Genomic DNA, 13,825 nt, shown 5'->3' with positions numbered 1-13,825 from the left:
CCTGTATTTTTTAGAGTTATCATTTCTTAATCAAAACAGCCCAACTGCAGTTTGATTGTTATTACTTGAAATGCACAATAAAAAAACATGATTTGTGAGAATTCATAAAAATGGAGTTATCTGTTTTTGCAAATAAACTCTTCATTTTGTGAAAAAAAAAAAAAAACAGAGGTTTTGATGTTTTGAGGTCAAGATGTTTTGAAAAGGTTTTTTTTTTTTTGTGAAAATTTGTTAAAAACCACAGTGGAGCTATATAGTATACTATTTTTGGCAGCTGTTACAGAAACATTTTTACAAAAACAATCTTCTGATTTAGTCTTGATTTTAAGTATTAGATAGCTTAGATATTTGCACCACTATCTACAATGACACTAATAATTCTTAATTTCTGATAGAAATGCAAAATCAATCGGTAGTTATTAATAGAATAACGAGACACAAACCTTTACATTCAATCGCGTTTGGCCCCATTTATTTTTTGATCACAGTGCATACAACATACAAACTTTAGGTCCAAAAGTGCGCATATTTGTAGAAATACACGTTTACCTCAGATTTGATTAGATAGAATAAGTGGGGCAGTACGCAGGGTTTCATAATTACCTAGGTCAGAAAATGTAGTTTGCTAGGGGAGTACGGGGGCATGCTCCCCCGAGAAAATGTAGGTTTCCCTGGTGTACATATGTGCATTTTAAGATGTTTTAAGGCCAACAAATTGGATAACATTTTAAAACAATGTCAACAAATAAGTGCATGCACAGTTTTGAGGCAGCTTTAATCGCATGTTTGGTAATTTCACGATTTAACTTACAACAGAACAACGACCATCATTGCTCGTAGTTTCTTTTGCGCTTTATTCAAGCTATAATAAAGTAATTATGCAGCGCGCCGGCATGCAATTCTTGAGTGCGCTCCACGAGCACAGTATAATGCTGATTGGACAGTCATGTTAATTTTTCCGAGTTTTACCGACATAGCCTCACAACATCTCATCTGACCGCAGTTCACTGTTGTTCAACTGAAGTTTGATGTGTGCGTAAAGAAACAGTTCTATATAAACGCAGCGTTTTACTTGATGTTTTTAAAAAAGATTTTTATTTTTGGTATTTTTTTATGCTCTGTTGGTGGTTTGAGGAGAAGCAATAATTTTATAATTATTGGCATCGGCTGATATGTTTTTCTGCTTGCCAGGGCTTTTATTTTGAAAGTGTGGAGAACGCCAGCACCTAGTTCTGTCTAATGAACTATTAACCTTTTTTTTTTTTTTTTTGATTTACATATACTATAATATAGTGTATATATAGTCACAGTTATCGTTCAATGAACTTGGTATCATCTCGTCTTAAGTCATGGGAAAAAAGCTCGTCAACAACAGTTTTCATCATAGTTTTCGTTAATGAAATTAACACTACTTTAAACATTGGGCCTCATTCATGAAACGTTTGTAAATACTTGAGTAAATATTATTTTTTTTACTATATTTTATTTTTATTTTATTTTTACTATAAAATAAATGAAATATTTATTTTTAAACCCATTATTCTTATTTTAAATAATAATATAATATTTATATTGGAGTAATTTGTGCATAAAATGGACCTTCCGGAAAACTCGACTCCGGATTCACAAAGGCTTCGTAAACATTAGATTTCATAGTTAAATGTGTGTATGTTAGTGAATTTCAGTAATTTGTGTGTGGAATCTTCCGGACTCCCTTCTCAAGTTCAGACTAATACTCTCTTCCAGCAATATTAACTTCATTGTTCACAAACAAGGAGGATGATTGGTCGGTGTTGTATTTGTCCCGCCCCCCCTCCACTGTGATTGGACGACTGGGTAAAACATGACAGAGACGAGCACTATTTTATCCAAAGCTGAACATTTTTCAACTCTAAGCAAGCAAAAAAAAAAAAAAAGATGGGGCATACGATATGCGTGAAATATTATTATTATTATTATTGTAAATAGTGCATCAAAATGCAGTGTCATCAGTTTGCCTAAAAGAACACAGAACATTTAAATGTTTTACACACCAGTTACACATGGTCTCAGCGGGTGTTAATTTCTTTCATTCCAACTAAGATTATGAAACTACGAACATTTCCATGAATCCGAAACTTGACGTCGGAACAGCTTTATGAACGATTTACACACATTCATTCTGCTGGTGTTTCGTGACTGAGGCCCACTGAATGCAGTGCAGCACATGTTCACAGCTGAAGCGTCTGTTTGCAGGACCTGGGCTCCCCCAGTGAGAAGATCTGGCCGGGATACAGCGAACTTCCTGCAGTGAAGAAGATGACTTTCACAGAATATCCCTACAACAACCTGCGCAAGCGCTTCGGAGCACTGCTGTCCGACCAGGGCTTCGACCTCATGAACAAGTAAGAGCTCACGGCACACTAGTTTAGAGCAGAAGAAGGAATAATGTGAATTTATATTTACTAGAATTATTGGTCACACTTTATGTTGGGTGTCTTTAACTACTTGGACTTTCATCAAAAAGAAATTAATAATAATAATAGTTAGGTTCTGTGTGCTTGATGTAAGGTGAGGTTAGGACAGGTTTGGTGGTATGGGTAGGGTGGGTTAATAGTCGGTGTAATAGTCGTCATTACAGAAGTTAATTACAGCTGTAATTACGTGCAGTTTTTTTTTTTTTAAATAAAAGTACAATTTAAATGCTAGTACATAGTTAAAGACACTTGATATAACATTACAGAAAATCAAACGATCACTGGAAAGTAGGGGTCAAAATTAGTTTTTTTTTTTCGTTTTAACGCAGCATCTGTTTTTCTGTCATCCTTTGGCTGCGCTACAGTATATGATGATGCCTCTATCATTCATTCAAGTGCAATAAGATGCAAACTTAAATCTGTACTGGCACGCATCTGTCCTTGAATCTCCTGTCTGTGTGACACAAACAACTCGCGCACAGACAGATCTTTCACACTTGAATGGACAAAAACACAGAAAATTATGCTTTGTTGAGTATCATCATTAGCACAGTCTTAAATGACCATAGAGTTCAGAGTTGTGAGGACATCAGATGTGCGTCAGCTCTTAAAGTGACAGCAGCCTAATAAACCTGCTGCTGTGATGTCTGTTATTAATGTTAATCAAAGAACAAAAAACAAAGAGAAAATCACTCACTGCTCTTGACTGAATAACTTTTGTAGCTTTAATAAGGTTTAATCTATATTTCATTTATAATTTATTCAGTGAAGACTGTGTAGTGTTTGACAACTTTATTCAATTTCTATACATTTCCTACATGTTTCAAATATACTATCTTTGTTGTTTCTACATTCATTTGGAGATTACAATATAAAAGTAATTAGTACAATATAAAAATATATTAAAAACTTTAAAGTTAGGCAGAGGTCATGTTAGACTTTTGCACTGTCAGGATAGTAAAAATTCCCCATCATTTTTAATGTTTAGATTTTAATAAGACGTTTAATAGTTTATTTTTTCATCCACATTTTCATTTTTATTCATGAACTTACAGGATAAGCAAATGGGCCTAGGCTATGCATTTATTTATATTATGAAAAGAAAGTTGAACAAAGACTGTGTGAACAAAGACATTTTTCAGTTTTCATGTTGATCAGTTGTCGCAGATCGTGAGTGAGCGCGATCATCTCTTCCTCTTTACTGCTTTACAGTACGAAATAAACATGAATGAACATCAGAAAATGTTACAGTAGCTTACCGAGATCTGTATCACGTCTTAATCAGTTCAATCAGTGTTGCAAACAATGTCACGTAATATTATATCTCAGAAAAGCCATTCGTTGACCGTAGACTTGGTAGTCAGCAACAAAACTTTATTTTGTAAGTAATTATAACTTTATTATTATAAAATGGACTTAAATTGGGTGCTCGCCTGTGTGTAATCAAACGCATCATTTTTTAATTTATTATATTATTCTAATATTTTATTTTATTATTAACTCACGCTCTGCTGCCACACTGGAACGCACTCGCCACCTACTGGGCAGGGGTGGGAATTACATCAGCCTCAGTGTAATCTGTCAAAATGATGGATGGCTTTCAGATTTTTCTGTCAATGCAAAAAAAATTCAGTCAGTCAATGACGGAAAATTTTCGGTTAACGCCACTTTCCCACCTGTGAACACTTTATATAAATACAATATAGGTCTAAATCAGAGTAATCACTTATATCAATGTTATATATATATATCATCCAGTCCTAAAACTTGTATAGTTTTTGTCAGTGTTTATTTAAAACACCCAATTATGCAGAATATAAGATGGAAAATATTTAAATGAGTTGTCAACACAATATATACTGTATGATTTTACCCCAAAATCCAACAATTTGACACAAAATGATAATTTTAAAACGTGTTTCTCTGCTGTTTCTGTGAATTGCAGTGATCCATTTGCTTCTTTTTTCTGTAGCTTTCAGAAGTCTCTAAATATATACCTCAGATTTTGCATCAAATCTATCTGTACAGTCAATCACAAAGCTCTTTCCTGTTTTGGATGTGTTTTGTGTGTTCACGCTGAAAACCAATGCTGCCGCTCTTTTTGCCACTCAGTGGGCGTGACTGCAGTCACTCTGGCCGATGGTGACGTCACATGCATACCCTCTATTACAGAAAAAACTATTTTTTTACACTAATGAATAGGGGTGTGATGAGACGGGTATCTCACGAGACGAGATTCGAGATTGAGTTCACGAGATGAGACGAGAAAAAATATTCTGCAGGTGTATTTGAAATGTTTTAACTAATCATCTTGTAATGAATGTCATTTCAGTTGAATTATCATATGCAGTAAAAGACAACAATACTCAAGCACTGTAAAAGGTTTTGCCACTAACTCATTCTTCTCTTCTGTATGATTTCAGTCTCTTCAGATCTTACTGTACATGATTTATGAGCTTCTACAACCTTTGACCTTCTAACTGAACTCCTTTCCAAAAGCTGATCATAGAAATAAAAACAGTATAAATAAAATGGTAACACTTTACAATAAGGTCTCATTTATTAACATTAATGTATTAACCAACATCAACTAACAATGAGCAATATATTTGCTACAGTATTTATTCATCTTTATGTTAGTTAATAAAAATAGTCATTCATTGTTAGTTCATGATAGTTCACAGTGCATTAACTAATGTTTACAAATAAAAACCTTATTGTTTGTGCTTAATAAGATTAAGAGAAAACTGTTATTCTTTTTTATGGTAACACTTTACATTAAGTGCAACCATCGCACTCTCAATATTCAAAGTGCAAATAAGACCACATTTTTCTTTGATACAGAGCTAAGAGATGGTTACAGCTACACAGCCCAGCCTAAAATAGCTTTCATATTGAGAGATATTTGCATTCATCAGGGAGCCGCTTTCAAAATGCGTGCTCGCGTTTACTTTCACGATCGTGCGTACTCTGTGAATATGGAGCGGCGGCGACCGTTATTCAACTGAATTAAATGTTTTTTATTTAAATACAAAGCAAAACGACAATGGAGGCGTAATGTAAACGTAGCGGTGGCATATTCTTTCCTACTAATGAATATAAAACGTTCAACACTGGACTGAAAGGCCTGTTAAAATGGCCTGAAACTCCCATTATTGAGCCCAGCGCAGACGGAGAAACAGAACGCTCTGTTTTTGTTGCTATTGTTTTGTTGAAGTGCATCAGTGCAGAAACAGCTGCTTCACATTATGAGACACTTAAAAACAAACGGCTCAGAACAGTTATGCATTATAAATGTGTTTGAAGGTGTTGTCAAGTAGACCATATGCGTCGCTGTCTTTTATGAGGGTTAGCCACCAGATAAGATAATGACTTTTATATAATGCTGTTATATAAAATATCATGTGTTGAACTTCATTTGTCTTGTTCCTTGAAGCATTTCTGGATATTTATGAACCTTGTCATTGAGCCTGTTGAACATTAGCAGCCGTGCGACTGAATAAACAGCCATCGATCTGCTGCGAGATGTTTTCAGATCGATTTATTTCTCCAGCTGAAATCTCTCAAGGGGTTCTTGTTTGCATAGTTTGAGGAAGTCAATCAGCGGCTCTCAGACGGCTCTGAAAGGTCACGTCTCACCTGAAAGCCCCATCACAGCCGGGCTGAAAATACCACGATCATATGAGAGCGAGAGCAGCAGAGGAAATGAGAAGAAAGAGGAAGGACAGTTGTGATCACAGGCTTAAACACTGTGATCACAGTGCCTCGTTGGGTCAGATTTATTCTGTCGGAGTGTTTGTTTTTGAACTCAAGCGTTATGTAATGTGAAGTGTTTCTGTTTTGATGCCAAAGTCATTCATTAGCTGTGTCTCATTAGAGAGGCTGAACCCTTCAAAGGCCGAATGCAACACAGCGGCGCAACAAAGGCCATCCCATTTTGAAGGCTCATTTTATGCGACAACGAAATGCGTCCTTTGTTTCCTGGGTCATGAAGGACAGAGCGAGATAGAACCAGACTATCCCAAGCTTCATTGTGCGCATATCATAACAGGATTGTTTTGAGAGAAATTGGCAGAATACACCATGGGAATATTGGGTTTCAACTTACTTGAATATCCCATTTCACAACGCTCTGTTTTGACTTCGAAGGATGCAGCCTCTGATTTGGGATGCAGCTGTTATCTTTTGCTTAGTTTCCATTAAGATCAAGAGCAGACCTTTGACAGGGGCTTCAAAACACGCCACTCATTCTTTGAGATGCCAAACTAACAACATTTAAAGTCTGTATGAAAGGGAAGTTGCGCTTTGCACTTTTGATGCAAGAAGACGGCAGCAGCGTTCACATCAGCTGCTCTTGACATTACAGTACTTTTCCTGACCAGTCTGCTTGCCGTCCATCTCAGGTTTCTGACGTACTGCCCTGCCAAGCGGATCAGCGCTGACGAGGCACTCAAACACGAGTATTTCCGGGAGACGCCGCTTCCCATCGAGCCCTCCATGTTCCCCACCTGGCCGGCCAAGAGCGAACAGCAGCGGGTGAAGAGAGGGACCAGCCCGCGAGCGCCGGAGGGAGGACAGTTCAGCCAGATGGTACTGAAACTCTTTCACATCAACATCAAGCTCTGTTGCCTTTCTTAACCTGCTAATGTCAGCTGGTAGCACACTTTTTTTTTTATTGCACATATTTTAGTAATCACCACGAATTATGTATCATTCGAAAGCTTAAACATTCAAAATTCATCCTGTGAAAAATGTATAATAAATACATTTTATGGCAAAAATTTAGTGATGGTCAAACACGACACGAATTCAAGACACAGATTTGTCTTTACCATGAGCGAATCACTCAACCCAGGAACCGATAAAGAAGCAAACCATCATCTAAATCAGACTGTACTGTGCTGTTTGGTGATAGTGCAACATCAAACCTGATTTACAGTATCAAACCGATGTGTCAGAGGTAAATATATGCAGGGTATAAAGCGTTTTAGGTTTCTTCTAATCATGTATGCTATCAATTCGAGACAACCAATTAAAAAACAATATTTACAGGTGATTGTGCTATATACCAAATCAGCAATAAAAGTCATTAAAGGGATTTTGCGAAAATTAAGGCCTTAAATGGCATTAAAAAGCATTAAATTTTATGTCTGCAGGCATTAATTTTTTTTAGATAGTTTTGAAGAAAAATAACACCACCAGTTTATACTGAACATAGCCTTCATAATTAATAACTTTGATTTGTTGTCGTAAAATATGTACATTGGTGTGATACGCACACAACCAGTTTGCTAATTTCCTACGGCCGGTGGCAAATTGCTGTAATGCCGTTTTGGACAGAGGCGGGCTGGGACCTGGAGACGGAAGGCTGCATCAACTTGGTGCCATTTTTAGATTCCTTTTGCGACTTTTCTCCAAGAAAGCCTGATGAATATACTTGTTGACTTGGGGCCTCATTTATAAAACTTTCCGTAGATATCCTAAGTGTACGTACGCGCAAAAGCTAGATTCTGCGTATGCACAAAAAAAAAATGCGTATGCCCCATTCTTGAATGAATCAGCCATCGGAATGAATCGTTTGAATGAATGACTCACTTATTAAGACGGTTACTTGCCACCACCTGCTGGTGGTTTAATTAAATTTCCCCCAACATTTCTAACAATCTCATAACATTATTTAAAGCTGCTGTCCGTAACTTTTTTTGTTGTTGTTCAAAATGTACAAAAATGATATAATGACAACATGAATCCATTTTCCAAACCGTGTTTTTGTCTTACCCTGAATCATTATGGTACACTTACAATCAGTGTTTATATTATAAAGACTAGTTTAGACCGGACTTTTTTTTTTTTTTTTTTATTGTAAATTTGTAAATGATTTAATTTGATTGGTAACATTCCTTCACAAATATATCAGTATCAGTATATAAGTATGCAGATTTAAATATGTCAAAGCTGCAATATTCTGAAAGGATATTGCTTCAGAAATTTTAAATTTATATTTACACCACAAAAATAAATCTTTTTTTTTTTCGTACAAGCAACTATTTTGCTCGTACAAGAAAACGACGAGGCTTAATGTCGAGCCCTGTATGAAGTCTTCATCATTTCATATTGTCTGACAACAAAACCATAAAAATATATAGATGGAACAATTTTATTTGGACTTTGGCTGTATTAAAATATATTATGTGAGCAAAAAGGGTAGCAGCAGAGAAGCAAACTAATGTAAAGGGCTGACACGGCAGAATGTGACATTTAGGAAAATATATATATATATATATATATATATATATATATATATAAATATAAATATAAATATATATATATATAAATATAAATATAAATATAAATATATATATATATAAATATAAATATAAATATATATATATATATATGGCATTAAAAAATAAAAAATCGCATTAAAAAGCATTAAATTAGATGAAACCTGCAGAAACCCTGCAAATATAATGCTATAAGAACCAAGAACTGACATAACGCATCCCATCCCAAGATTTTTGTCATTGAATATCCTGTTGCACTAAAAAAAAAAATCATTACAGCAGAAATATGGGTTGTGAACACATATTCATTCAACACCTGAAGCTTTTACTTGGAGTTAGTTTATCCAAAAATGAAAAACCATTTGCTCTCCCTCATGTTGTTTCAATGTTCAAAACACAAATGAAGAAATTTGTATGAAATCTGAGAGGTTTCTGTTCCTCCATTAACAGCTACGCAACTACCACTTTGACAAAAAGTTCTTAAAAGATCGTAAAACTAATCCTTATGAATTGAGCGGTTTAGTCAGAATTTTCTGATGAGATTCGATCACTTTTATATGATGATCACATATAAACATTGATCAGCGAATGAACCTCATTGGTTCTTGCAGAAGCTCAAACGTGATGCGTAACAAGAGAATGAACCTCATTGGTTCTTGCAGAAGCTCAAACGTGCTGCGTAACAAGAGAATGAACCTCATTGGTTCTTGCAGAAGCTCAAACGTGCTGCGTAACAAGAGAATGAACCTCATTGGTTCTTGCAGAAGCTCAAACGTGCTGCGTAACAAGAGAATGAACCTCATTGGTTCTTGCAGAAGCTCAAACGTGCTGCGTAACACCAGAATGAACCTCATTGGTTCTTGCTGAAGCTCAAACGTGCTGCGTAACACGAGAATGAACCTCATTGGTTCTTGCTGAAGCTCAAACGTGCTGCGTAACACCAGAATGAACCTCATTGGTTCTTGCTGAAGCTCAAACATGCTGCGTAACACGAGAATGAACCTCATTGGTTCTTGCTGAAGATCAAACGTGCTGCGTAACACGAGAATGAACCTCATTGGTTCTTGCTGAAGATCAAACATGCTGCGTAACACGAGAATGAACCTCATTGGTTCTTGCTGAAGATCAAACGTGCTGCGTAACACGAGAATGAACCTCATTGGTTCTTGCAAAAGCTCAAACGTGCTGCGTAACACGAGAATGAACCTCATTGGTTCTTGTGAAGCTCAAACGTGCTGCGTAACACCAGAATGAACCTCATTGGTTCTTGCTGAAGCTCAAACATGCTGCGTAACACGAGAATGAACCTCATTGGTTCTTGCTGAAGCTCAAACGTGCTGCGTAACACGAGAATGAACCTCATTGGTTCTTGCTGAAGCTCAAACGTGCTGCGTAACACCAGAATGAACCTCATTGGTTCTTGCTGAAGCTCAAACATGCTGCGTAACACGAGAATGAACCTCATTGGTTCTTGCTGAAGCTCAAACGTGCTGCGTAACACGAGAATGAACCTCATTGGTTCTTGCTGAAGATCAAACGTGCTGCGTAACACGAGAATGAACCTCATTGGTTCTTGCTGAAGCTCAAACGTGCTGCGTAACACGAGAATGAACCTCATTGGTTCTTGCTGAAGCTCAAACGTGATGCGTAACACGAGAATGAACCTCATTGGTTCTTGCTGAAGATCAAACGTGCTGCGTAACACGAGAATGAACCTCATTGGTTCTTGCAAAAGCTCAAACGTGCTGCGTAACACGAGAATGAACCTCATTGGTTCTTGTGAAGCTCAAACGTGCTGCGTAACACGAGAATGAACCTCATTGGTTCTTGCTGAAGCTCAAACGTGCTGCGTAACACGAGAATGAACCTCATTGGTTCTTGCTGAAGCTCAAACGTGCTGCGTAACACGAGAATGAACCTCATTGGTTCTTGCTGAAGCTCAAACGTGCTGCGTAACACGAGAATGAACCTCATTGGTTCTTGCTGAAGCTCAAACGTGCTGCGTAACACGAGAATGAACCTCATTGGTTCTTGCTGAAGCTCAAACGTGCTGCGTAACACGAGAATGAACCTCATTGGTTCTTGCTGAAGCTCAAACATGCTGCGTAACACGAGAATGAACCTCATTGGTTCTTGCTGAAGCTCAAACGTGCTGCGTAACACGAGAATGAACCTCATTGGTTCTTGCTGAAGCTCAAACGTGCTGCGTAACACGAGAATGAACCTCATTGGTTCTTGCTGAAGCTCAAACGTGCTGCGTAACAAGAGAATGAACCTCATTGGTTCTTGCTGAAGCTCAAACGTGCTGCGTAACACGAGAATGAACCTCATTGGTTCTTGCTGAAGCTCAAACGTGCTGCGTAACACGAGAATGAACCTCATTGGTTCTTCCTGAAGCTCAAACATGCTGCGTAACACGAGAATGAACCTCATTGGTTCTTGCTGAAGCTCAAACGTGCTGCGTAACACCAGAATGAACCTCATTGGTTCTTGCTGAAGATCAAACGTGCTGCGTAACACGAGAATGAACCTCATTGGTTCTTGCTGAAGCTCAAACGTGCTGCGTAACACGAGAATGAACCTCATTGGTTCTTGCTGAAGCTCAAACGTGCTGCGTAACACGAGAATGAACCTCATTGGTTCTTGCTGAAGATCAAACGTGCTGCGTAACACGAGAATGAACCTCATTGGTTCTTGCTGAAGCTCAAACGTGCTGCGTAACACGAGAATGAACCTCATTGGTTCTTGCTGAAGCTCAAACTTGCTGCGTAACACGAGAATGAACCTCATTGGTTCTTGCTGAAGCTCAAACGTGCTGCGTAACACGAGAATGAACCTCATTGGTTCTCGCTGAAGCTCAAACGTGCTGCGTAACACGAGAATGAACCTCATTGGTTCTTGCTGAAGCTCAAACGTGCTGCGTAACACGAGAATGAACCTCATTGGTTCTTGCTGAAGCTCAAACGTGCTGCGTAACACGAGAATGAACCTCATTGGTTCTTGCTGAAGATCAAACGTGCTGCGTAACACGAGAATGAACCTCATTGGTTCTTGCTGAAGATCAAACGTGCTGCGTAACACGAGAATGAACCTCATTGGTTCTCGCTGAAGCTCAAACGTGCTGCGTAACACGAGAATGAACCTCATTGGTTCTCGCTGAAGCTCAAACGTGCTGCGTAACACGAGAATGAACCTCATTGGTTCTCGCTGAAGCTCAAACGTGCTGCGTAACACGAGAATGAACCTCATTGGTTCTTGCTGAAGCTCAAACGTGCTGCGTAACACGAGAATGAACCTCATTGGTTCTCGCTGAAGCTCAAACATGCTGCGTAACACGAGAATGAACCTCATTGGTTCTCGCTGAAGCTCAAACGTGCTGCGTAACACGAGAATGAACCTCATTGGTTCTTGCTGAAGCTCAAACGTGCTGCGTAACACGAGAATGAACCTCATTGGTTCTTGCTGAAGCTCAAACGTGCTGCGTAACACGAGAATGAACCTCATTGGTTCTTGTGAAGCTCAAACGTGCTGCGTAACACGAGAATGAACCTCATTGGTTCTCGCTGAAGCTCAAACATGCTGCGTAACACGAGAATGAACCTCATTGGTTCTTGCTGAAGCTCAAACGTGCTGCGTAACACGAGAATGAACCTCATTGGTTCTTGCTGAAGCTCAAACGTGCTGCGTAACACGAGAATGAACCTCATTGGTTCTTGCTGAAGCTCAAACGTGCTGCGTAACACGAGAATGAACCTCATTGGTTCTCGCTGAAGCTCAAACGTGCTGCGTAACACGAGAATGAACCTCATTGGTTCTTGCTGAAGCTCAAACGTGCTGCGTAACACGAGAATGAACCTCATTGGTTCTTGCTGAAGCTCAAACGTGCTGCGTAACACGAGAATGAACCTCATTGGTTCTCGCTGAAGCTCAAACATGCTGCGTAACACGAGAATGAACCTCATTGGTTCTCGCTGAAGCTCAAACGTGCTGCGTAACACGAGAATGAACCTCATTGGTTCTTGCTGAAGCTCAAACGTGCTGCGTAACACGAGAATGAACCTCATTGGTTCTTGCTGAAGCTCAAACGTGCTGCGTAACACGAGAATGAACCTCATTGGTTCTTGCAAAAGCTCAAACGTGCTGCGTAACACGAGAATGAACCTCATTGGTTCTCGCTGAAGCTCAAAAGTGCTGCGTAACACGAGAATGAATCTCATTGGTTCATTCTGAAGCTCAAACATGCTGCGTAACACCAGAATGAACCTCATTGGTTCTCGCTGAAGCTCAAACGTGCTGCGTAACACCAGAATGAACCTCATTGGTTCTCGCTGAAGCTCAAACGTGCTGCGTAACACCAGAATGAACCTCATTGGTTCTCGCTGAAGCTCAAACGTGCTGCGTAACACGAGAATGAACCTCATTGGTTCTCGCTGAAGCTCAAAAGTGCTGCGTAACAAGAGAATGAATCTCATTGGTTCATTCTGAAGCTCAAACGTGCTGCGTAACACGAGAATGAACCTCATTGGTTCTCGCTGAAGCTCAAACGTGCTGCGTAACACGAGAATGAGCCTCATTGGTTCTCGCTGAAGCTCAAAAGTGCTGCCTAACACGAGAATGAACCTCATTGGTTCTCGCTGAAGCTCAAAAGTGCTGCGTAACAAGAGAATGAATCTCATTGGTTCATTCTGAAGCTCAAACGTGCTGCGTAACACGAGAATGAACCTCATTGGTTCTTGCTGAAGCTCAAACGTGCTGCGTAACACGAGAATGAACCTCATTGGTTCTTGCTGAAGCTCAAACGTGCTGCGTAACACGAGAATGAATCTCATTGGTTCTTGCTGAAGCTCAAAAGTGCTGCGTAACAAGAGAATGAATCTCATTGGTTCATTCTGAAGCTCAAACGTGCTGCGTAACACAAGAACGAACCTCATTGGTTCATTCTGAAGCTCAAACGTGATTCGTAACACGAGAATGAACCTCATTGTCTCTCGCACGTCAAGCAAGTATGCTTGTGTTTCTGTTTACCATAACTGATGTGTGAGTTGATGAGTGTTTTTATGTGAATAAAATCTGTTTATCATATAA

General features: G+C 38.8%; 1 protein-coding gene across 5 annotated transcripts in view; it reads left to right on the top strand.

Annotated features, from left to right (window-relative positions):
* Window positions 1–13,825, top strand: part of cdk11b (cyclin dependent kinase 11B) — a 29,700-nt gene that overhangs the window by 13,895 nt on the left and 1,980 nt on the right. For all 5 annotated transcript variants that reach the window (XM_067395556.1, XM_067395555.1, XM_067395554.1 and 2 more), the window contains 2 exons: window positions 2,236–2,384; window positions 6,860–7,046. In XM_067395556.1, coding sequence (XP_067251657.1) covers window positions 2,236–2,384; window positions 6,860–7,046 — 336 coding nt within the window. The remainder of the gene's footprint in view (window positions 1–2,235; window positions 2,385–6,859; window positions 7,047–13,825) is intronic.

Source organism: Chanodichthys erythropterus, chromosome 9 (genome assembly GCF_024489055.1).
Source record: "Chanodichthys erythropterus isolate Z2021 chromosome 9, ASM2448905v1, whole genome shotgun sequence".
Lineage (NCBI taxonomy): Eukaryota > Metazoa > Chordata > Actinopteri > Cypriniformes > Xenocyprididae > Chanodichthys > Chanodichthys erythropterus.
This window is presented reverse-complemented; position numbering and strand designations above follow the sequence as displayed.